Source organism: Pristis pectinata, chromosome 1 (genome assembly GCF_009764475.1).
Source record: "Pristis pectinata isolate sPriPec2 chromosome 1, sPriPec2.1.pri, whole genome shotgun sequence".
Taxonomy (NCBI): Eukaryota; Metazoa; Chordata; class Chondrichthyes; order Rhinopristiformes; family Pristidae; genus Pristis; species Pristis pectinata.
In genome coordinates, this window is record NC_067405.1 from 79,165,831 (window position 1) to 79,192,284 (window position 26,454).

Below are 26,454 nucleotides of genomic sequence, written 5' to 3' on the forward strand. Positions count from 1 at the left end.
ACACCGGTGCCCTACGAGGCTGCATCCTCAGCCCCCTACTCTACTCCCTACACACTCAGACTCTGTGGTCAGATTCTGTTCTACCTCCATCTACAAGTTTGCAGATGACACCACCATAGTGGGCCAAATCTCAAATAATGACGAGACAGAGTACAGGCAAGAGATAAGAGAGCTTAGTGGCACGGTATCAAGACAACTACCTTTCCCTGAGTGTTAGCAAAACAAAAGAGCTGGTTGTTGACTTCAGGAAGTGGGGCACAGTACACGTCCCTGTTTGTCAACAGTGCTGAGGTGGAGACGATTGAGAGTTTCAAGTTTCTAGGTGAAAATATCACCAACAACTTGTCCTGGACCAACCATGTAGATGCCACAGCCAAGAAAGCTCACCAGCGCCTCCACTTCCTCAGAAGGCTAAGGAAATTTGGCATATCCCCAGTGACCCTCACCAATTTTTACAGATGTACCACAGAAAGCATCCTATCCGGATGCATCACGGCTTGGTATGGCAACTCCTCTGCCTGGGTCCACAAGAAACTGCAGAGTTGTGGACACAACTCAGCACATCACAGAAACCAACCTCCCCCTCCATAGACTCTGTCTACACTTCTCGCTGCCTCAGTAAAGCAGCCAACATAATCAAAGACCCCACCCACCCCACACATTCTCTCTTCTTCCCCCTCCCATTGGGCAGAAGATACAAAAGCTTGAGAACGTACCACCAGGCTCAAGGGCAGCTTCTATCCTGCTGTTAACAGGCACTTGAACGGACCTTCCATACACTAAAGATGAATTCTTGATCTCCCAATCTACTTCATCATGGCCCTTGCACTTACTTGTCTGCCTGCACTGCACTTTCTCTGTAACTGTAACACTTTATTCTGCATTCTGTTATTGTTTTCTCTTGCACTGATGTGATGAAATGATCTGTATGGATGGCATGCAAAACAAAGTTTATCACTGTGCCTCAGTGCACATGACAATAATAAACCAACTACCTTAGAATACTGAAAGGCACACAATTACAAAAGAAGCAGATACTAACTGGTAGGCAATACAGACACATAATAACGCCTTAGAAAATAGGACAGAATGCTGACAGGTAAATAATGCTAATTAGTACAACAAACTGTAAAACTCCACCAATCTGACACACTCAGGAGTTTGCTGGTGTCAGACTGACAGTTTTTTCCAGACTATTGATGTTATTCTAATGAGTACTCCAAAACACCTTCAGTTCAATTTTAAGAAGTTATATAATAGTACAATAAATCTTCCAAAGAGCTCAGTAAGTTTGAAGGGAGCAGGAGAAACAGACGCGAGTTTGAAGGGAGCCCCGGAAATGGAACTCCATGAGTTTAAAGTGTGTGTGGAAATGACGCCCCAGCAAGGTTCTAGGTCGCACAGGAAACAGAACCAGGTCAGCTTGAAGGGAGGGCAGGATACAGTTAAATGGAGGCAAATTGGTAATTGGTTTATTAATGTCACATGTACCGAGATACAGTGAAAAACTGTACGTCATCCATACAGATCATTTCATACATCAGTATACTGAGGTAGCACAAAGGGAAATGCAATAACAGAATGCAGAATATAGTGTTACAGTTACAGAGAAAGTGCACTGCAGGCAGCCAATAAGATGAAAGGGCAATGATGAGGTAGATTGTGAGGTCAAGAGTTCTTTATCGTACAAGAGGTCTGTTCAACAGTCTTATAACAGTAGGATAGAAGCTGTCCTTGAGCCTGGTGGTACAAGCTTTTGTATCTTCTGATGGGATGAGTACAGGAGAGCATGGATGTAGTGGGCTGAAGGGCCTGTTCGGTGCTGTATGACACTGGGTCAGTGCATTTGAAAGGAGTGTAGAAATAAGGCCCAGTGTGCTTAAAAGGAGTGTGGGAATGGTGAGTTTCATAGTGGGTAGGAAACACAGTGAGTTTAAAGGGAATGGTGGAAACAGGGCTCCAGTGAGTTTAAAGTGAGTGTTAGAACAGGGCCCTAGTGAATTAAAGGGAGTGTGGGAATTGGGACCCCAGAGACCTTAAAGGGAACACTGGAAACAGGACCTGGTGAATTTAAAAGAAGTGCTAGAAACGGGACCAGTTGGCTTGCAAGGTAAAGCAGTAATCAGTACCTAGTGAGACGATGCCATTAGGATTTCTGAATAATTGGAAAGCGGGTTATCGGAGTTTTACTGCAAGTGGAACAATGCAAATTGTACAATGTTCATTGGAAGAAAACTTCCAGGTACAAAGCCAAGCAGAACATTACTAACCAGTATGAGAAAAGCCACAGTATGTTAGTAACCGACGGCACATACCTTGCTGTTGCAGTTTATAGTCCGTGGAGTAGGCTTTCCCGATGATGTTCCACACTGGCCTGAGGCAGCCAAACAGCCCCTCCAGGAATCCGCCTGACCCAGAGCCCGAACCTGACCCTGAGTGGTTGTAGTGCACCTTCATCTCATCCGGTCTGCTGTGGTCACCGTCATTGCCACCTTCCCCGTTCCCATTCCCATCCTCGGCAGCCAGGGTGGGCCCAGCTTCCTCGTGCTCCCTCAGTTGCAACACACTGTTCTCAAAGTGGTCGCGGGAGTCCTCGCTGAGGCTGGTCAGCACGGTGACAGTGACGGGGTGGTTGGAGTTGGAGCAGTGGCTGTTGTCCCCATGGGGCAGCCCCTTCTCCTGCAGGTTGTCCAGGATCTCGGGGGGAGAGTACGCTGGCTTGTGGTCCACATCTCGGACCGGCACCTTGGCCCGTTGCCCCGGGGTCCCCAGCTCTTCCTTCAGGTTCTGGTTGAGGAGGTTAGAGGGGGGTGACCAGGTCAGACCCTCCTGCGGACTGGCCATTACACTGTGTGTGTGCATGAGGCAGACGGCCAGGGGTGGCTTTCAGTTCAGTCCCAGGACACAACCAAATGACGAGGCCAGGCAACCAAACCTGCAAGGAAGAGGAAACAGTTTGTGAATAGCCAGCCACTCGGTGAGTTGTAGCTTGGGCAGCTAGCACGAGGTCAAGTTCCTGGCTGTAAATATCACCAACGATTTGTCCTGGTTCAACCATGTGAACACTACGACCAAGAAAGCACACCAGCGCCTCTACTTCCTCAGAAGGCAAAGGAAATTCGGCATGTCCCCAACGACCCTCACCAATTTCTGTATGAACAGTATGCAAGACAAGTTTTTCACTGTACCTTGGTACAAGTGACAATAATAAATCAATACCAATACTAATTTTTATAGATGCACCATATAGATTTTTTTAATTCAACTTTTATAGATGCACCTATCCAGATGCATCACGGCTTGGTATGGCAAATGGTCTGCCCAAGACCACAAGAAATTGCAGAGGGCTGTGAATGCAGCCTAGTCACGCAAACCAGCCTCCCCTCCCTTGACACCATCTACACTTCCCACTGCCTCGGAAAAGCTGGCAACATAATCAAGGACCCCTCCCACCCAGGTTATTCTCTCTTCTCTCTTCTCCCTTCTCCTGTTGGGTAGAAGATACAAAAGCTTGAGGGCACATACCATCAGACTCAATGACAGCTTCTATTCTGTTGTTATCATATGCTAAAAGATGAACTCGTGATCTCCCATTCTACATCGTCATGGCCCTTCCACTGTGCTTTCTCTGTAATAGTAACACTATACTCTGCATTGGTTTCTTTGGACTACCTTGATGTACTTATGTAAGGAATGATCTGTCTAGATGGTGTGCAAACTCTGTATCTCAGTACATGTGACAATAGCAAAACCAATAATAATAAAACCAATAATGTGACTGAAGGCCACAAGAGCCAATCTCAGCCTTACGTTGTTACAGATGCAAGACCTCACCTACTCCCAGGCACATGTAAAGATCCCGTTGCATGATTTAAGAGAACGGAAAATCAATTTTCAACTTTAGGAAAACTGTCCCTGCAGATTGAGGGATGATGTAGATTGATGTATTAGCCATGGTTGAAGACTAAAAGCAATGTAAGATTCCAACCTGTACTGGAAGCGTTTGATGGAACAGCATGCAGGGATTTGAACACAGTGTTTAACCAATGCTGAACCTTCCCTGGAAGTGTCTGATGGGACAGTGTAAGGGGAACATGGCAGAGTTTACCTGTGCAGTTCTTGTAGTGGGAGTGCTTAATGACAGAAAATAGAGCAGTTCCTGTGAGTTGACATTCCTCACATTGAATGTGAGAAGTAAGGGAAGGTTCGATGCAAGACCAGGATTTATGTTACAAGAACTGATTGACTGCCATTCAGAACCCTAATTTCTCTGTCAGTAAGTGCCACAACACACTCAGAGAGTGGTGGTATTTGCTTGCTTTGCGCAAAGCCTCCCCCTGACATTTGCATGGATTGACTTATTACTGAATCTCCTCAGGATTCTGTGACCTTTTACTTGCTTTTCACAAGTGCTCTAATTTCAGTGTTACTACACTGCCAAATGAGGCAGCAATTTCTCTGTGTGTGGGGTTAACTGTGCACATAATGAGTCCCATGTCTCCTTCACAGCAGTGACTGCACCTTGAATATACTTCAAGGGCTCTAAGACACTTTGGACGGGCTGACATCGTGAAAGGCACCACAGAAATCTGGTCTTTTCACCTCTGCCTTGGGAGATGTATATTGCGAATTTAAAAGCCACTGGGACAATCCGATGAGCTTCACCAGTCTCTCCCACTTGCCTGCCATCTGTCTGTGGCTTTCCTTTTTCTCTTCTGTTCCTTCTTCCACCTGAGGGGCTGGTGGTTTCTCCAGCTCCAGGTGAAAGCAATGCTTGTACGGATGATAATGCTTGTCTGGTTTCAGCATGTGAATAATGTAGCAGTTAATCCTTCACTACCACGCATCACCTGACATGGGAAAATTGCAGAGCTAGGAAAAGCTCTCTCAAGTGACAGCCAAACAATCTCGACTTGCCAGCCAGTGAAATGGCACTTCTCCAGACCTGGTGTTACTGTAATTACACCCTGCACGCTCACGGCATTAATGAGCCATGCAGGGTCTCCAGGTTTTGATTAAGCTCCAGCGCATTTTAATTCTCTATCTGATCCCATTCTGGCTTTACTGTCCATGGCCTCCTGCCATGTTATGAGGAGTCCAGCGCAAGCCTGAGGAACAACACCTCATCTTCTGTCTGCACACGCTGCAGCCTTCTTGACTCAACAATGAATTCTACAACTTCAGCTAACCCAGTCTGTATCAGAAGTGCTGTATCTGCACAAGTCATCCAATTGCGATATTACCTCAGTTTTTTCTTTCTCCATTAGTACAGCCTTACCTGCTGGGCCCCAGCACTGATCCCTGTGGTATGCCACTGGTCACAGACTTCCAACATACTGTGTCTGGACAAAATCTATCCAAAGTCAAAGTCAAGTTCATTGTCATGTGCACAAGTACATGTATGCACAGGTGCAATGAAAAGCTTACTTGCAGTAGCATCACAGGCACATAGCGTTAGAACAAAACATTCACAAGAAAAACATAAATGAAACATAAATTATACAAAATTATACAAGAAAGAACACAATTAGAACACAAAAAAGTCCACTGTAGTGCAAAGTGGTTAGTAAACATCTCTACAATAGCCGTGCCTGTGTATTGCATTGCTGCTTGTGGGACCTAGCTGTGCACATTGGGCAGAAGATACAAAAGCCTGAAACACATACCACCAGGCTCAAGGACAGCTTCTGTTCTCCTGTTATAAGACTCTTGAACACATCTCTTGTATGATGAGATAGACTCTTGACCTCACAATCTACCTCAGTCATGGCCTTGCACCTTACTGCCTGCCTGCACTACACTGTCTCTGTAACTATAACACTTTATTCTGCATTCTGTTATCGCTTTTCTCTTGCATACTACCTCGACGTACTGATGTGATTAAATGATCTGTATGGACGCCATGCAAAACAAAGTTTTTCACCGTATCTCAGTAAATGTGACAATAACAAACCAATTTACCAATTTAATTTACCAATGAGCTATGAATAAACAGAAAGCTATCTTATTTATACCATGAAGCGTACTAGCTAAGCACACTTTGTATTCTAGCAAACCAACCTGGTAGCTTCTGACACTGTGTAGTTGCTTTAGTGTAGTCAGGTTGGCTCTGCCCAACAGTATAGATGGGATCTTGGGATGAATTCTATGGAATTATGTCACCCTATTGCACTCTGTGCAATATCACACAGAATGGCATGTTAGCATTCTGCCACAACATATCATCTGAGCATCTATCACTTGGAGTATAGAATCATAGTCATATAGTCATACAGTACAGATATAGGCCCTTCTGCCCAACCAGTCCATGCCGACCATGGTATCCACCCATCTAGTCCCAATTTCCTGCATTCGGCCCATATCTCTCTAAGCCCTGTTCCTGCACGTACCTATCCAAGTGCTTCTTAAATGATACTGTTGTACCTGCCTCAACCACTTCCTCTGGCAGCTCGTTCCACCACCCTCTGCATGGAAAAGTTGCCCCTCAAGTCCCTTTTAAATCCTTCTGCTCTCACCCTAAATTTATGCCCCCTAGTTTGTGTGCAGTTCTGGTCGCCCCATTATAAGAAGGATGTGGAGACTGTGGAAAGGGTACAGAAGAGGTTTACCAGGATGCTGCTGGATTAGAGAGTATGAGCTATAAGGAAAGGTTGGACAAACTTGGGTTGTTCTCCCGAGAGCATCAGAAGCTGAGGGGAGACCTGATACATGTTATTAAAATTATGAGAGGCATAGATAGGGGAAACAGTCAGAATCTTTTCCCCAGGATAGAAATATCAAACACCAGAGGACATGCTGTTAAGGTTAGAGGGGTAAAGTTTAAAGGTGATGTGAGGGGTAAGTTTTTTTTACGCAGGGAGTGGAAGGTGGCTGGAATGGGTTACCAGAGGTAGAAGTGGAATCAGGCAGTTTGGTGGAGTTTAAGAGGCTTTTAGATAGACACATGAATATGAAGGGAATGGAGGGATATGGTTGATACAAAGGAGGACAATGGGTATAAATTGTCATCAAGATCAGCCAACATAGTGGGCCGAATGGCCTGGCAAGTGCTGCACTGGTCTATGTAAGATATCTTTATTGGTCATATGTACATCGAAACACACAGTGAAATGCCACTTTTGCATAGAGTGTGCTGGGGGCAGCCTGCAATTGTCGCCACGCTTCTGGCGCCAACATAGCATGCCCACAACTTCCTAACCTGTATGTCTTTGGAATGTGGGAGGAAACCGGAGCACCCGGAGGAAACCCACACAGACACAGGGAGAATGTACAAACTCCTTACAGACAGTGGCCGGATTTGAACCCGGGTCGCTGGCGCTGTAATAGCGTTACATTAACTGCTACACTACTGTGCATGTCTATGGTCTATGAGCCTAAACTAACATGGGACATAACAGGAACAGGAGAAGACCACTTTGTCCCAGACACCAGTTCCATCAATGGACAAAATCATAGCCAGTCTGAGACTTAACTCCATCCACCTGCTTCCCCCCCCCACCCCCCACCACCACCCCCACTGTCCTGTCCCCCATCTCCCTCGGTACCTTTAGCTAATAAAAACCTATCGATCTCAGATTTAAAATGAATAACTGACTTAGCATCGTTTGTGAAAAGAAGTTCCAAACTTCTACCATTCTCCACATGTAGAAATGTTTCTTAACTTCACCCTGCAACTGCTGCTCTAACCTCTGCATATGTCTTGGTCTCCCAGCCACCAGAAGTAAAATCAAGATCATGGAGTTGCTCAGTAGGTAAAGGCAGAATCTTCGGTGAGAGAAGCAAAGTTAACTTGCTCAATCGTTAACACTTGATCATTGACCTGAAATGTGAATACCACGAAGAGCATTTTCTGTTTTTATTTCAGATTTACAGTTTCTGTACTTTTTTTGCTCCACAGCTACCACAAACGGTTTCCGTATACCTATCATGTTGCCTTAATATCCTGCAGAGCAATCAAACTACCCTTCACCTTTGATATATTGAGGGATGTTTTGAGGGTACTTCCTTTCAACTTTCAACCGTTTGGTCCTTGAACCAACTGGCACAACCCTAACCACTACAGTTTAGCAACACTCAAATTAATCATATCTCACCCATTATCTCTACTCTCCGATCCTGTCACTCAGCCAATTTCACAACCAAGTCAACAAATTGTCTGGCTCGGTATTGTTTTTGTTTGTAAAATGCCTTGGAGTACGTTACCATGTTCAAAATGCCCATATAAATGTTGATTGTTGTTATTCGCCTGCATGTACATCCGAAACATTAGCAACATTCTAAATTCCTTCCTGGAATCAGGTTTTACTTGGTACTCCTCGTGAAAACTACCAGCAGAAGCTGATGCATAACAGGGAAGCTTAACAGCCCCTCCCGATAGCACTTAGCGTCACCTCCATCCAACTTAATCAGAAAAATATTTCAATGGACTAAATGCCTTGGGCATCCTGGCTTTCTTTCAGCTCTCCACCAGTGGCTGTGCCCTCAAAACTGGTTAGTCTCTAAACTCTGCAATTCCCTCCCTAAACCTCTCCATTTGTTTCCTTTAAGGCACTCTTAATGCTTCCTCCTCAACCAAGCTTTTAGTCACCTTTCTCATTGGATCGACACCCAAGAACAGGACAGGATCCAGATGCCCTCTGAATTATTCACAGGGTGACTAGCTCCAATTTAATTAACTCAACAGGGCCCAATGAAAATAATTGCGGCTTCCCAATATCACTTACAGACCTTTATGCTGGGCACTGATCACTGTACACAAGCTTGTAGGAGATACTAAAGCATACAAAGAGCTCCAGTCTGCCATGTAATCTTAGGTATAACTGGGCACTCAAGAGAGAAAACTCCTCTCTGAATATACTGACAGCAACACATCGATAAGCTGATCAGACAGTAGAGATGGGCCCATTGAAGGGTGTTGAGGTCGTCACACTGTCAATCATTTTCCCCACATTAGCCAAAATTCCCCATAATGCCAACCTTCCTGGGGTGTCCCAGACCTTCTCAGAGAGAAAGATGAATCTTTGGGTACTGCTGAGAGTTAAATCCTAGGTGACACCCCAATAACATGTTTTTTTTAAGTCTTACATACAAGTGCAAGATGCTGCATTTTGGGAAGACAAATGGAGGTAGAACTTTCACTATGAATGGTAGGGCCCTGGGGTGTGTTGTTGAACAGAGGGACCTAGGAGTACAAATACATGATTCCCTGAAAGTGGCGTAATAGTGGTAGATAGCGTGGTGAGGAAGACTTTTGGCACGCTGGCCTTTATCAGTCAGGGCACTGAGTGTAGAAATTGGGATGTTATGTTGCAGTTGTACAAAATGTTGATGAGGCTGCATTTAGAATATTGTGTTCACCTTTGGTCACCCTGCTATAGGAAAGATGCTATAAGCTAGAAGAAGCGCAAATAAGATCTACAAGGATGTTGCCGGCACTTGAGGGACTGAGTTATAGGGAGAATTTGGACAGGATAGAACTTTATTCACTGGAGCATAGGAGAATGAGATGTGATCTTATAGAGGTGTATAAAATCATGAGGGGCATAGACAGGGTGAATGCACACATTCTTTTTCCCAGGATTGGGGAATCAAAAACTAGAGGGCATAGGTTTAGGGTGAGAGGGAGAAAGATTTAATAGGAATCAGAGGCCCAACTTTTTCACCCAGTGGATGATCAGTATACAGAATGAGCTACCAGAGGAAGTGGTTGAGGCAGGTACATTAACAACATTTAAAAGACACTTGGGACAGGTGCATGGATAGGAAAGGTTTAGAGGGATGTGGGCCAAACACAGGCAAATGGGACTAGCTTAGTTGGGCATCTTGGTTGGTATGGACAAGTTGGACTGAAGGGCCTGTTTGTGTGCTGTATGACTATATGACTCTATTTTGTTTGAAGACATTTTTTCTAATTTTCACAGTATAAGAGATGGGGAAAGGGTGTTTTAACAGTCAAGTCTCATTCAGTTGGGCAATGCAGATTCTGTTTGCTTTGTAAATATTTGAAAGGGTCATGTTCCACAAGGGAATTAACGGCAGGGGGCTGGGCAGTTAGAGGCAGGAGTTCGAGAGATGAAAGCTCCAGGAATTCATCCAATCAGAATTGGCGAACTTTGCCCAAACTTGCTACATTAATTTATAAGTACAACTTCCTTCCACTGTTACCTCACAAGATATTGCTACATTCAAATCTTTCAGGAGCCAGCAGTAAAAAGGAGAGCACCTTCTCACAGAGGGTGGTAAATCTCTGGAGTCCTCTACCCCACAGGGTTGTGGAGGCTCAGCCAGTGTGGGTGCTGAAGGAGGAACTAGGTAAAACTTTGAGAGAACGGCAACTGCTCTGCCCAGCACCGCAATAAACTGCAGAGAGTTGTGGACACAGCCCAGCGCGTCACGGACACCAGCCTCCCCTCCTTGGACTCTGTCTTTACCTCTCGCTGCCTTGGTGAAGCAGCCAGCATAATCAAAGACCACACCCACCTGGGTCATTCTTTCTCCTCTCCTCTTCCATCAGGTAGAAGATACAGGAGCCTGAGGGCACATACAGTACCACCAGGCTCAAGGACAGCTTCTACCCCACTGTGATAAGACTTATCGAACGGTTCCCTTATACAATGAGATGGACTCTGACCTCACGATTTACCTTGTTGTGACCCTGCACCTTATTGCACTGCACTTTCTCTGTAGCTGTGACACTTTGTACTGTTATTGTTTTTACCTGTACTACATCAATGCAATCTGTACTAACTCAATGTAACTGCACTGCGTAATGAATTGACCTGTACGATCGGTATGCAGGACAAGTTTTTTCACTGTACCTCAGTACAAGTGACAATGATAAACAATACCAATACCAACTGGTACACAAAAGATGAGGCCTGGGCAGATCAGCCATGATTCGGTATTGGTTATTTTTGTCACATGTACCGAGATACAGTATAAAGCTATTGTTTGCTTGCCATCTAGGCAGGGGAAAGTGCAGTGCAGGTAGACAATATAAAGTGCAAGACCACAACGAGGTAGATTGGGAGATCAAGAGTTCATCTTTAGCATATGAGAGGTCTGTTCAAGAGTCTAATGAGAGCTGATAGAAGCTGTCGTAGATTCATAGAGAGATCAGCATGGAAACAGATCCATCAGCCCATTGTGTCCCACCATTTACACCAATCCTACATTAATCCTAATCTCCCCACATTCTATCAACTCTCCCCCCCCCACCAGATTCTACCACTCACTTACACACTAGGGGCAATTTACAGCAGCCAATTAAGCTACTGATCTGCATGTCTCTGGAATGTGGGAGGAAACAGCAGCACCCACGGGAAACCCACGCGGTCACAGGGAGAACGTGCAAACTTCACACAGGCAGCACCCAAGATTAAACCCGGGTCTCTAGCACTGAAAGGCAGCGGACCTATCCACTGAGCCACTGCGGAGCGGGCACAAGGGGCCGAATGGTCTTCTCCTGCTCCTACTTTCTTATGTTTACACCAGGAACAATTTGATTGCTATGGGTAAAATTCTCCTTTACTCCCTTCCCTTTGGTTCTGCCAGTAGCATAGTGTGTGTTATGCAATTTATGGTTTATTAAGATATACAGTACATCTATTACTGTGTGCAGGACAATGAGTGAAACCTTTGAATAAAGTAGCAAATACTATGCAACGGATTTCCTTAGAGATGGAGAGCTCACTGAATACATGCCTTACACTGGCGACATGGACAGGACAGCAAAGGATCACAGCTATCGAAAGGAATGAGACTGCCAAGGACATCAAGTGACCACATGACTGTGTTGGTAGGGTGAGTCATGATCAACTCCAGCGAGTCTGAGGTGCACGCTCAAAGAAGAAGGGAGAAAAGATAGTGCTTGCATGTTTGGTTGTGAATGAAAAGACAAGCCTGGTAACTGTCAAGTGCAAGACTGCACAAAGTGAGCAGATACTAGGTGTCTTGACCGATAGCAGTGAAATTCATACACTGAATGGGTGGAAAATTTTTAGGACAAATAACCTAATTGAAATAGAAGGTGAAGATGAAAGTACTTGGGATAAGGCCATAAATGAAAGGAAATGATCCTGTTAATAGAAATTGGGCCCGATACTTGAACAACATGGACAAACATATCAGTGCCCCTCGGTCAATTGATGGCCGATTTAACAAAGTGATAGAGAAGTTACAACTAAATGCCAGAGATCATGCAGAGTTACCTGTATAAGTTTGAAGCCCACAATCAAAGATCAGGAGAGACAATTAGGGATCACACAGTTGTTCCAAAGAAGTCTGTAATGCATTGCAGCCTCAGTGAATACTTGGATCGTGACCTGCAGGCTGAATTTATATGCAGCTTATCTAATGAGTATATCTACTGCAAGTTACTAAACATGTTAGATCTACTGCTCAAACAGGCAAGCAAGACAGCTACATCTATGGAAATAATTTCTGAAAATGCAAGGAATTCCAGCTGATATAAAACATAATGTGCTGGAACATGCTGCCCAAGGAGGTGGTGGAGTCAAGTACTCTCACAACATTTCAGAAGTATCAAGACAAGTATCTGAACCACCAAGGCCACAGAACACTATGGACCAAATGCAGATAAATGGGATAGTGGAATGGTTGGCGTGGACATGGTGGGCTGAAGATTCCTTTTCTTTGCAATATGGCTCGATGTAGTATGGACCAACAGCAAATGCAGTGCCAGGAGCTCCAACATGGGGTCCAGGTTAGGTGAGTGGCATGGGAAGTGGGTCTAGCGGGAACTTCTGCTACTCCTGCACTGGGAATCATTCAGAATAACTGCCTCAGCTCAGAGCAGCAAGATCATTTTGCATTGGGCCGGTGGACCCATGTGCGTGCTGTATAACTCTACGATTCTATGAGAGCTGGAGAGCGGTGGGTGCCTGCAACGCGCTGCCAGGGGAAGTGGTGGAAGCAGACACGCCAGCAACATTTAAAAGGCATTGAGACATACTAACGCTTCACTCGAGCACGGGATTTCATTGCACCCAAGTGAATATGACAACAAACTAATCTGAATCTGAATCCTACAGGCAAGTGAATAGGGCACTGAATGGAGGGATGCGAACCACGTGCAGGCAGACGTGCAGTTTAAATTGGCATTGTGGTCAGCACAAACATTGTGGGCCGAACGGCCTGTTCACGAGCTGTACTGCTCTATTCTTCAACTGTAAAAAGCAACAGTCTGAATGCAGGGCTAAATGGTGTGTAGCAAGGCATGGTAGCGTAGCGGTTAGCGCGACGCTATTACAGCACCAGCGATCGGGGTTCGATTCCCGTCGCTGTCTGTAAGGAGTTTGTACGTTCTCCCGTGTCTGCGTGGGTTTCCTCCGGGTGCTCCAGTTTCCTCCCACATTGCAAAGATGTACGGGTAGGTTAACTGGGTTTAAAAAATGGGCAGCACGGACTCGTTGGGCGGGAAAGGCCTGTGACCAGGCTGTAAATAAAATATAACATTTAAAAAAAAATTTTTTAATAAAAGCGGCAGGAGTCAATCAGGGTCCCAATGGAAGGCAAAAAAAAAATCATATGGGAGGTTATATAACACCAAAGGATGAACCATGCAAGAGAAGTTTTTTAAATAAGATATATGCCTCCAGTAGAGTTTTAAACATAGTGACTTCAAAATTAAAGATTAATAATCAAGATGTTAATATGAATATTGACATAGCTGCTAACCGGTCCAGCCTGGGAAGGATAAACAAGTGACCAGACGGTGCCATAAGCAAGAGGCATATTAAAGTTGTGAACATATCCTGGCCAGACCCTGAGAACATTAGAACAAATGTAATGTGTAACCCTCCGTAATGGGCAAAAGGCAAGGTCACTGAATGTAGCAGCTGATTACATGAACAAATTAGGGAAAAGTTAGCTTAAAGAGCTAAGACTGGATTGGAAAAATGTACTTAGCATGTATACATCATGACCACGATTAAAAAAAGCTCCTGGAACATCATGAAGATATGTTGTAAGATTTATATACGGGCATTAAAAGGCACCAAGCACGCACGGAAACAGGCCATTCGGCCCACTATGTCCATGCAAACTATCAAGTAACTATCTAAAATAATCCCATTTCCCAGAACTCAGCCCAAGACCATCCATGCCGTGGCATTTTAAACGTTCATCTAAATACTTCTTAAATGTTGCAAGAGTACCTGTCGTTCATTACTTATTAAACCAAATGCCAAACCATTCTATTGTAAATCTAGACTGTGTCTTTTGTGCTAAAAGCCCAAGTAGAAGACCTAAACAAACTGGAGCAGCATGGAGTATTGGTGAAAATGTCACAGGATGACTGGGTGACACCCGTCATGGTTGTACCTAATAAAGACTGCCCAACTCTATGGAGATTATTGTGACCCTTAATAGTGCAGTGAATAATGAACTGTACTTTCTGCCCGCATCTCAACATTCATGCAACCAATTTGCAAAGGATGAGGTTTTTCTTAAGATAGATCTGTCTCTTATGTAGATGAGGAACATCAGCGCTACTTGAAAATTAACTTTTTTCCTTAGGCAGTCCCTAGAGGTTGAGGGTGATTTGTTTCCACTGCGGTTCTGTGGATTCAGAGGCTGACTGATCCTTTTGATTCCAGGTTGGAAAGGGTCCATGGAGGAATTGGGATGCATCATGGCTTGGTATCCTATCCGGATGCATTATGGCTTGGTATGGCAACTGCTCTGCCCGAGAGCGTAAGAAACTGCAGAGAGTTGTGGACACAGCTCAGCACATCACGAAAACCAGCCTCCACTCCATGGACTCTGTCTACACTTCTCAATCAAAGACCCCACCCTCTCCGGACATTCTCTCTTCTCCCTCCTCCCCCAATCAGGCAGAAGATACAAAAGCCTGAAAGCATGTACCACCAGGCTCAAGAACAGCTTCTATCCCACTGTTATAAAACTATTGAACGGTTCCCTAGTACGATAAAATGGACTCTTGACCTCACAATCTAATTTGCCATGGGCTTGCACCTTATTGTCTGCTGACACTGCACTTCCTCTGTAATACTCTGTTCAGCACTCTGTTATTGTTTTCCCTTGTACTACATCAATGTACTGATGTGATGAAATGATCTGTACGGATGGCATGCAAAACAAAGTTTTTCACAGTACTTCGGTACATGTGACGATAATAAACCAATTTACCAATTCAAATGAGTCCTCCTGACAAAATACTTAGAAGACAGCACAAATGACAACAATGCTCACCACAACCAACACTGTCTTTCATCAGACAGAAAAGATCCATGGGATACATGGCAAGTTGGCAAACTGGATCTAATGTTGGCATGGTAACAGGAGGCAGAGGATGATGGTGGAGGGTTGTTTTTGTGATCAGTGGTAATATCACAGTGTTTGAGAAATGTGAGAGGTGCAATCAATAAAGCACCACTTCAGTCTCAGCCCAGCTTAAAACAGGACACACCCTGTCTGGGCTCCTCATATCTCATGTGTATTGTTTTGTATACTTTGCAATAGACTTCATTGAACATAGTACAGCACAAGAACAGGCCCTTCAGCCCATAAAGCTGTGCCAAACTAATTAAACTAGCAATCAAATGCCTAACTAAACTAATCCCTTCTGCCTACACAACGTCCATGTCCCTCCATTCTGTGCACATTCATGTACCTATCCAAGAGCCTCTTAAATGCCTCTATTGTATCTGCCTCCACCACCACCCCTGGCAGCGCATTCCAGGCACCCACCACTCTCCGTGTAAAAAAAACCTGCCCCGCACATCTCCTTTGAACTTATCCCTCATGCCTGAAATGCATGCCCTCTACTATTAGATATTTTGACTCTGGGAAAAAGATACCAGCTGTCTACTCTGCCTCTCATAATCTTATAAACTTCTATCAGGTCTCTTCCCAGCCTCCACCACTCCAGAGAAAACAACCTAAGTTTGTCCTACCTTTCTCCTTATAGCACATGCCCTCTAATCCAGACAGCACCTGGAATATTGTGCACAGTTTTAGTTACTAGGTTATAGGAAAGACATCATTAAGCTGGAAAGAGTGCAAAGGAGATTTATGAGAGTGTTGCCAGGACATGAAGGCCTGAGTTATAGGGAGAGGTTCAGCAGGCTAGGACTTTATTCATTGGACCGTAGGAGGCTGAGAGGTGACTTTATAGAGGAGTATAAAATCATGAGGGGCTTAGACAGGGTGAATGCACACAGTTTTCTTCCCAGAGTGAATCAAGAACTAGAGGACCTAGGTTTAAGCTGAGAGGGGAAAGATTTAAAAGGGGACCTGAGGGACAACTTCTTCACACAGAAGGTGGTCCGTATATGGAACGAGCTGGCAGAGGAAGTGGTTGAGGTGGGTACAATAACAACATTTAAAAGACATTTGGACAGGTACATGAATAGGGAAGATTCCAAGGCATATGGGCCAGAGGCAGGCAAATGGGACTAGCTTAGATGGGAATCTTGATCGCCATGGACCAGTTGGTCTGAAGGGCCTGTTTCTGTGCTGTATTGGTCTATGTGAGGAGACCAGCACTCCCCTTTACCTGACTGTCTGGGAGAGGTTATCTTTGGAACTTTGCACTCTGGGTGTGGTTGACCGGCTACAAGTACCTACAGTTTCTGCTAAGTTTTGCTGGTTTCACGAACACAACATAGTTAAAACAGGCCAAAACAGTGTAAAAGATCTGGATCTTAAATGTTAATTGTAAATCATTTCTGCATTAATGTAAAATATACACTGGATGCTTGCCTCTATCCACACCTGTCCACATCGCCAGAGCAGAGTACTGACCATGGAAAATTCACCCATTGCATTCATTGTTAGGATTACTCTTGGCTTTGCAGGCACGTGTTGGCACAGTATCTGGTCAATGTACCTCTGGGCATTTGTGCAAGGAGAATGCTATATGTACTCCATGAGTTAAGCTACGAGGCAATTGATTTGTATTTCCTGTGCTTAATAGGCCAAGGAATGATCTGAATAAAGTATTTAAAACATTAGAAGGATTTAATGGGGCAGAAACAGAGAAAAGCACCATTCTGGTGTGAAATCATGAAGCATTTTTAGGACAAAGGAAATATGGAATTCTCTCCCAGGTTGTGGATCCAGGTGTTAACTGGAGCTTTCAAGTCTGTGATAGATTTTTTGGAGACTCGAGACTGCAGATGCTGGAAACAAACAGGATGCTGGAGAAACTCAGCAGGTCAGGCAGCATCTGTGGAGGGGAATAGACAGTTGATGTTTTGGGTCGAGACCCCTCATCTGGGGAGATATCCAGTATACAAAGGTGAAGGGAAAGGGTGGAGCAAGAGCAGGCAGGTGATAGGTGGATCCTAGTGATAGGTGGATCCAGGTGAGAGGGTGACAGGCAGATGAAGGAGGAGAGAGTGGAAATAGCGACAGAAGCTGGGAGGTGACCAAGGGCTGAAGATGATGGAATCTGATAGGAGAGGAAGGTGGAGCACGGAATAAAGGGAGGGAGGTGGCAGATAGGAGCAGTGGGGGAGGGTGGGGGTGACGGGCAGATGGAGTGGGTGGAGGAGGGGAAAGAAACAGGGTGATGGGAGGCCAGGGAGAGTGTAGAAAGAACTGGGTAGATCAGGAGAGAAAAGGGACAGAGGGGAAGCAGTTCACCAGAAGTTGGAAAATTCAATGTTCAATGATAGACTTTTGTTGAATAAGGTTATTCAGATATATGGATCTAAGGCAGCAAAAAGGAATTAAGGTGCAGGTTAAGCACAATTCAATTGAACACAGAGTGGATTCAAGGGGCCATTAAAATGAATGGGTGGTTGCCGATACACCTGCCCCGGTGTTTGCTTGCGTCATGAGCAATAATGATTCACCCCAGGAAAGCAAACTTTCAAGAGTTTTAGTCTACTGGTTATGTTGCTTCCCAGAACACCTCCGCTCAAAGCTGTTGCCTTAACACAACTTACTTAAGAAATTCCAAAAACACATGTGCTACTGTAACTGGAAACCGCTAAAATACACGTTTCACTGAATGATCTGGTGAAGTAGGCAGGTCCGCAGAGAATGGATTGGTTCAAATTATCCAGTGTCATCAACCAGTCAACTTAAATTATCTGATCAAATTTACGGCAATAAATTCCTAATTTGTTGCATTTGTTACATTGTTTCATTCAAATTTTAAGAAAATTCAATATTTTGGCATTGGTTTTGAATTATTTGGAACACATTGAGTAAAATCCACTTGTTTCCAAGCTGAATGACAATAGTTAAAACAGCCTATAAAGAGTAGTTAAAACAGTTTACAGAGAGCACACAGAAGCAGCGGCAGGAAGTTATCATTCAAAGAGATCTCTAACTGGATGCATAATCTACCTTTTCATTAACTCTTCTCCCTTTATTCATCCATCTAAGGGAAAGATCTGACACCTGACTCAAGGTATTTGAGTAAAACATGAGAACATCTATTCAATTCCACATTCCATGTCAACTCTTGCTTTGCCACATTCCAGAAAACATTGACACCTGTGGAAGCTGTCATCTCTGAGTATCGGTCTTGTTTCTCGGCAAGTAGGTTTTCAACCAAGAATTAAGCCATTAAACAATTTCCTTTTGAAAACAAAATTGTTTATTGAAGTCTAGTTAGTGCACATACAAAACACCCCCATTTTGGTAACTTACTATAATCTAACCTGGTTTATATCGAGTAAACCTCCCTCCGGACTGTCCCATCATAAACTACCAGGGCAGGGGAGCAGGTAGTTAAAGTCGAAGTCGAGTTAATTGTCATACACAGAATACTATATATATTGTATTTGCAGAATGTAAGAGATTGGAGCCCCGTTTTGCGTATTTGATGAGGCCGCTCCTCAGGTTCGGTGGCATTTCAGCCCCATGCTCCTAGTCTATGGGAACCTGGTGCCGAGGTTGGGGGGGGGGGGGGGGGGGGGGGGGGTGTCAGTCAGGGGACCTCCGTGTCGGTCTATTCCCCAAGCCTGGTCGAGATGACCATTAACAGGTACAGATAGTGGGTTATTGGGAGGGGCCATCTCACTGACTGCCAGCTCCTCATCCAATCCAAGGCTATAGAACAGTACAGAACAGGAATAGGCCCTTCAGCCCACAATGTCTGCACCAAACATGATCCCAAATTAAACTAAATCCCTTCTGGCTGTACATGATCCATATCCCTCCATTCCCTGCATATTCCTGTGTCTATCTAAAAGCCTCTTAAACCCACAATCATATCTGCTTCCAACACTACCCCGGCAGCCCATTCCAGCACCTACTGTGTAAAAAAAACTTGCCCCACACATCTCCGTTAAACTTTTCCTTTCTTACCTTAAATGTAGTATCACCTCTAGTACTTGACAATTCCACTCCGGGATAAAGATTCTGACTGTCTCCCCTCTCTGTACCTCTCATCATTTTATAAACTTCTATCAGGTCTCCCCTCAGCCTCCAACGCTCCTGAGAAAACAATCCAAATTTGTCCAACCTCTCCTTATAGCTCATACCCTCTAATCCTGGCAGTATCCTGGTAAATCTCTTCTGTACCCTTTCCAAAGCCTCTACATCCTTCCCAAATGGGATAATCAGAATTGCACACAATACTCCAAGTGTGATCTAATCAAAGTTTTATATAACTGCAACATATCTTCCTGACTCTTATACTCACTGCATGCCATAAACTTTACCACCCTATCTACTAGCATGGCTACTTTCAGGGAGTTATGGACTTAGAGCCCAAGATCCTTCTGTACATCATTGCTGTTAACAGCCCTGCCATTTACTGTATATTATCTTCATGCCCCGGTGTCCCCGGAGAGGGAGCACGCAGTGTCCACTGGCTCCCTGGAGGAATTCTGGGATTAGTGGGCACCTCTGAGGGTGGAGTACATCCCAGACATTGAGGAAAATATTTTAACTGTTTTGATGTTCATCTTTCACTGAAAGGAAAAAGGGATATACACAGACATTGCATAATTTACACAGAGTAAAGCTGTTCTGTCGAACACTCCCAGGGCAGGGACAGCACGAGTTAAATATAAAGTGAAACTCCCTCTACACTGTCCCATCGCACACTCCCAGGGCAGGATATTAGGGCTACGCAAAAAGAAAACAGGTTAGATACACTGTAAAAGCTCCTGTTAGCAGTACTGATTTACAGAGGGATCTTGCGGTCCAAGTCCATGGCTCAAGCTGAAGGCAGGGACAGTATGAGTTAGACACAGGTAAAGCTCCGTTTACTCTGTCCCTTCACCCTGGGAGAACATGGCTAGATACAGAGAAAAGTTTCCTCCATGCTCTGCCGCCACACACACCCACGGCTGCGAGAGCAACTATTGGATACAACATATAGCTCCCCCTACACTGTCTGAACAAACACTCCTGGTAGAGCAAAACTAACAGAGTTTCCACATCAAAATCATCCATTTTCCACTTTCAGGCACTGACTAACCTGCTGAACATTTGCAGCACTGTCTGCTCCAGTTTCTGAATTCAGAAGCTGTCTTACACGATGATGAATCACACCAGGATCACAGTGGAGATTCTTAAAATTCCACAATTCTCACAACAACCTCACCCATTGCACACAGTCAGCACTCATGTTTCATGGAGAATACCTTGATCATCGATGGGGTACAAAGGTTATTCCCAATCGTCAGGTGAACACGTTATCTCAAACTAGCTGAGGAGGAGGGGCCTGTACAAATGATTTCATTTTAATTCTCCTTATTCATAAGGTGAAGGTATAAGAGAGATTTCCATTTCAGGCAATCACTGCTCATCAAACATGCCCAGGGCACAAACAGTGTGGGTCAGAGTAACATTCCTTTCTCTCAACAAACACTATCAGGACTTCAGCCACTTCCTGTGTGTGTTAGAGACTGGATAAAGTTCCTTTCATGGGGCAGGTGCAAATTTGGTGGAATTACATTTTCCAGTTTTAACTGACAAAAACTAGAAACCAAAAGGCTTTTTTTGCAAAGTGCTTTCTTATTCTTTTATATAATTGACATACTTCTATGCCATAAACAACTGGAAAGCAGGCAAAATTTACCTTATTTTTAGAACTTGGGTCTCAGCTGGTAATTCTCGGGAAAAGACCACTTGCTGGTTAGTGGCATGACAGTGGAAAAAATACCCCAGAGAAGTAAAAGCATTGGACAAACCATGGCAAAGTAATAAAGGCATGAAAATGAAGGTTTTGCCAGAGTTGTTTAGTCAGAGGAATTTCAGTCCAGAGGCGTGATTCCCAGCAGGAATTTTGCAAACTATCTCTGATATACAATCAGGTAACAAACTGCCATGGTAAACAAAAGGCAATGAGACATAGAGCCCTTTCAGATTGGAAAGGAAGTTCAGTTCAACTTGCATGCACATTTTGAATAATGTGCTGTTGTGAATGATGAAATCTATTATTTCCTTGACAGAAGGAGATCTTCATTTCTAACAAGCAGCAAGGGTCCCACACCTGTACACCTCTACAATCAGGGTGAGTGAATTTCAAATCACAGAATAGCTTCACCATGTAGCTTACAGAAGAGGTGCACTGATATATCAAATCAGCTTGTGACTTTGTCGGTGCTTTGATTTAGCTGCACATATACAAACTAAAAGGAGCAAAGACTGATGCTACTCACCCAATGAGCATTTTTAAAATAACCTAAAATTAACAGATTATACCAAATACTAATAGAAATCAAAATGCGTCTCTGAACAGAACCAAACAGAACAACCTAAAATTTCATACCCTAAGCTTGGGCTGGATGCAGTGTTTCCCACACTGTAACTAAGAATACAATATATAAATACTTTATTTGCAGTAATGCACTTTGGATTACCTTGAGATCTTGAGAGATACTGAATGTGAAAGTTGCTTCTATTCTTTCTTTGCAGGATAGAGACAGACCATTTAGCCCTTCTTGCTTGCAGTTAACTTAAAAGTAGTGGAAAAAACAGCAGGAGATTAGGGAACAACCTGATGCAATCTTGCACTGGGTCAGACAGGTCCTAATTTCAGAATCAGAATTATTACCAATGATCTTGATTTATTATCAATTATTGGCCCATACTTTGTCTGCTACACTTGGTTTATAAATCCCTCTATGATTCTCACCCTAGAACACCACTATAACCTCCTCATAGCCCTACAACCCTTTGAGCTATCAGTGTTCCTCTAGTTCTAGCCTCATGCAGTTTTGACGCAGGCAGCTGGTCTTCAATTTTCTGAGGCTCTATGTACTGGATTTCCAGCCTAAAACCTGTCTGGTTCCTCTACCTCTTCCTCCACTCTGAAATCTACCTCTTCAACTAAAGCATTCCCTTTATGTGTGTGGGTGTCAAATTCTGTTTGACTGTGTACTTGAAAAGCACCTTGGGACATTTTACTAAAGATTGTTGGCTTCAGGAGGGGGAAGAAGGGCAACCATGCGCCAGTCTACATTGGGGGATTGGCGGTGGAGAGAGTCAACAGCTTTAAATTCATGGGCGTTAACATATCCTGGGCCCAGCACATAGATGTAATCACAAGGAAGGCACACCAGTGCCTTTACTTTCTTAGGACGTTAAGGAGGTTCGGCTTGTCATTCTAACAAACTTCTACAAATGTACTGCTGGATGCATCCTGACTGGTTACATCACGGTTTTGTACAGAAATTCTAATGCTGCAGAGAGTAGTGGACTCTGCCCAATACATCATTGGCACATCTCTGGTAGTATCTACAGGAGGCGCTGCCTCAAGAAGGCAACATCCATCATCAAAGATCCCCACCATCTGGGCCACACCATCTTCTCACAGCCACCATCAGACAGGAGGTACAGAAGCCTGAAATCCCACACTGCCAGGTTCAAGAACAGCTACTTCCCTTCAACCATCAGGTTCTTGATCCAACCTGCACAACCCTAAGCACTACAACACGATGACCACTTTGATCACTTTGCACGAAAATGGACTTTTTTGTTGTTCAAATTGTGTTCTTTCTTGTAAAAATTATGTATAATTTATGTTTGTTTTTCTTGTGAATGCCGCTTCTGTGATGCTATGTGCCTGTGATGCTGCTGCAAGAAAGTTTTTCATTGCACCTGTGCAAACATGGGCCTATGACAATAAACTCAACTTCCAGATATATGCAAGTTCCTGAAAATGCAATTAGTGCAAAAATTGTTGTTAAAGGTGCCAAATAAATGCAGATTGTTCTTGTTAACACATCTAGCACTTAGTACAATCACCCCAATCTAGTGAGAAAAGATATGAATTCACACTGTCACTGTGAAGTGTACGGTCCCTGGACAGAATCAGGTGGAGCTCTGCTGTGATCTTCCCAGAAGCAAAATATCTGACTGACCTTCAAGTGAGGTAGAGATACCCAAGGGCCTTATGTGCCTATGGACCATATCCCAGAGATGAGGTAAACCAGTGCAACCTGTCAAGCCCGGAATTTACAGGGTTAGGAAGAATGCAACTGTTTATGAAACCAAAATACAAATCTCACTGGTTACCATCATGTGATATCCCTAATGATTGGCTCATGTTTACGCTCCAAGGATTTTTTGGACTGTAAACCAGGAATTCAAGCTGCCATTAACTTTTTCAATTCAGAATGTGCTGCCAATTTGCAGAGTGCTCCGCCTACATTCCTCAACATACAGACGCCGTGAAGCTATTCACCGAGCACAGCCCTTCACGTAGGTGGCATCTGAGAGACTGGCAGTGGGCAAAGGCAGCCTTGACACAGGCAGTGCCACACAGGGTGACCATCAGCACAAAACTACTCAAGCCCATTGCAGAGGAAAAAAGAACAGGTGAATTTTTTTTTAAAAAACAGCACTTTTCAGTACATCAGGCCATCCCCAATTTTTTTTACCATCATGAAGGAATTTCAAAGCAAAGTCTCCATTTCAGTATGGGAAATGTGCTGGTCAGGCTGCATGTATCAGGAGTCCATAAAGCACACACATTAACACAGGCCAGGATTCAAGATCTCTCCTGTTCTTTAGTAGGTGCCACACATGCTTTTATGCCCACTTGAGAAGGAGATGAGTAACTAACGTCTCAGCCGAAAGGCAGTAAATTCAACAGCATTGCATAAGCATGTCAACTTGAAGTGGGTAGATGGGAGGAAGAGAGATTGAGGGAAAGAAAGAGATTGAGGGAAAGAGAGAGAGATGGAGAGAGAGAGAGAGAGGGGGTGGGTTGGGGGGGGGGGGGGGGGAGGAGCAGGCTTCCAGCATTGAAGCCTTGCACTTCTAACCCTATTTATGGGTTTGGCATGACTCATGGCCTCAGATGGATGACGCACCACCGAAACTCACAGCTAGGATTTAAAGAAAAAAAGGTGGTGACAAATTGATCTCCACGTCAACAATTATGATGAAAAAACTGTTATTCTTTAAGATGTGTTCTTTATGCTTTACGCAAAGCTCACTCTGTAAGAGCCCTTTCCCTGTGCACACGACCTGCAAGTGAAGCATTTCTCCCGGTCTGCAATCAATGTGCATTTCCACAGGAGTGATGCATCTGAAGAGACATCTTGGGTACAAATTGTTAGCAGAGACTTGCAGCAAATAAATGTAAAGTGATCTATAGCTCACTATTATATTGAAAATTCTGCTGGCTGGAATTTCAACGGGGATTCATATAATCTCAGCAATAAGTTGGCTGGTTGAAACTTTGCAGCAGTGAGCATCATGCAGTTGTCCAGAACTTCTGGTCACATTGATGAGGTCCAGCACAATTTCTATTCCATAATGATTTGAAATGTCACTAACAAATGCTGACAAGAGGTACGTTCCAGCTCTTTCAGTTCAGTTTTATCTCCTCCCTTATTGTACCAGATCCAGTCCATTTGTACCTGGTCCTTGTCCTTCATGTGAACTTCCAACAGTGAGCCTTGCCAACCCATTTAACTGTCGAATGCACTGAAGCTAAACCTAATCCTGACCTTATCCAATGTCACAACTATGTTCTCCATAGGATTTACCAGAAGATGAGTAGAGGGGAAAATGCCTGGCTCACTTTTGCTTCCTGATGACCCTTCAGCTTCTTGAGTGCTGTGGCCTTTTAGTGCTTCCAATTGTAAAGATGCCTTGAGTCAGGTTTTGTTGGTTGTACATCAATTAAAGAGCCTGATCACACATAGAATATAAATAAAATGAGATGAAATATCAATGTAATACCACAAACAGAGAGCTAAAAATTGCACTCTGATTGTGTACAGGTTTATTTTTGAACATAAGATGTTGCAGTTTTATAAACAGAGTGTTCCCAATGGTGGGTGTGACAAGCTTTTCAGACTAATAAAATTGACCCGAATTTACTCTTGGAAGTTAACCTGTATTTCATGAATCACACAGAGACTAGAGTGTAGAATCCGGTTCACACTCCACCCAATGCCATCTTCCTCTGGTCATGGACAAATCAAACTTTATAAATAGTACAAAGAACAGAGAACAGTTTTCAGGTTATGGTTCAATTTACACTCCAGAGGCTTCCGCAAAAGTTCTAAGCTGAGGGAGTGCTGTAAGGTCAATTGTGTCAATGAGATATTAAATGAGGTTGGCCAACATTTAACTTCAAAGGACAGGTAGAGGTCTTGGGTGAAGTTTGTTATGGGCTGGACCAGAGTATCCCAGAGGCATACAGCTCAGGATCAATCTGAGACTTAATCCCTATAGATCAGGAAAAATATGTAGGAAATAAACCATCAGCATGTGGGCAGTCAATTTCCCTTGTAAATATGGGGCCTCTCATCAAAAAACTGGGCTATTGACAACTTATGCTTCTTCTCTCTCCTCCTTGCCTTTCTCTCTTTCCTCTCCCCGTATGTTGCTCCCTCCATCCCTCTCAAACCCCTTCCTTTCCTTCCCTTTCTCTTCTTTTACTCCCCAAACCTTCCTCCTCCTGCAGCAGGAGCAGCCAGCAGTTAAATGTCAGTCTTTGATAGCAGACTTAGCCAAGCACCCGACCAGAGCAGCTGTTAAGAACAGTTAACTGCTGTGAATTGCCATGGTTGGGATGTTGTCCTGTGAGGGGCTGGTAACCTTTCTGCACAAGAGTCCTCAGCAGTTTCCGGAAATCCCCATGGGACAATCACAGCCAGTCTGCAAAGACTAATATATTATTTAATTTTGCAACCAACAAGGAACCAGCATTTCTCTGGGGAGATGCAAAAGCCAGACAGAACTCACCCTTTGTAGGATGGATACCTTGGCTGGGTAAATTGAAAGGGAAGTAGACCATCTCGTATCAAACTCAAAAGAGACCATTCCTTCTGAAATAAGGGAAGTTACATTCAGCCAGAGATCGTTGCCAACACCGCATTAAACCAAAGCCCTGACATCCTCTCATAAAACATCCAAAGGTACCATTTTGACAAACTGCAAAGTATTTATTGAGTCATAGAGTTGTACAGCATAGAAACAGGCCCTTTGGCCCATTGAGTCTATGCTGGCCATCCTGCCTATCTATACTAATCCCACTTG

The 26,454-nt window shown here is 44.0% G+C and overlaps 1 protein-coding gene across 4 annotated transcripts in view; it reads right to left on the bottom strand.

Annotated features, from left to right (window-relative positions):
* LOC127573094 (mitogen-activated protein kinase kinase kinase 13-like) overlaps positions 1-26,454 on the bottom strand; it is a 151,560-nt gene that overhangs the window by 51,359 nt on the left and 73,747 nt on the right. For all 4 annotated transcript variants that reach the window (XM_052020968.1, XM_052020986.1, XM_052020958.1 and 1 more), the window contains one exon: positions 2,316-2,935. In XM_052020968.1, coding sequence (XP_051876928.1) covers positions 2,316-2,862 — 547 coding nt within the window. In that variant the 5' untranslated portion in view covers positions 2,863-2,935. The remainder of the gene's footprint in view (positions 1-2,315; positions 2,936-26,454) is intronic.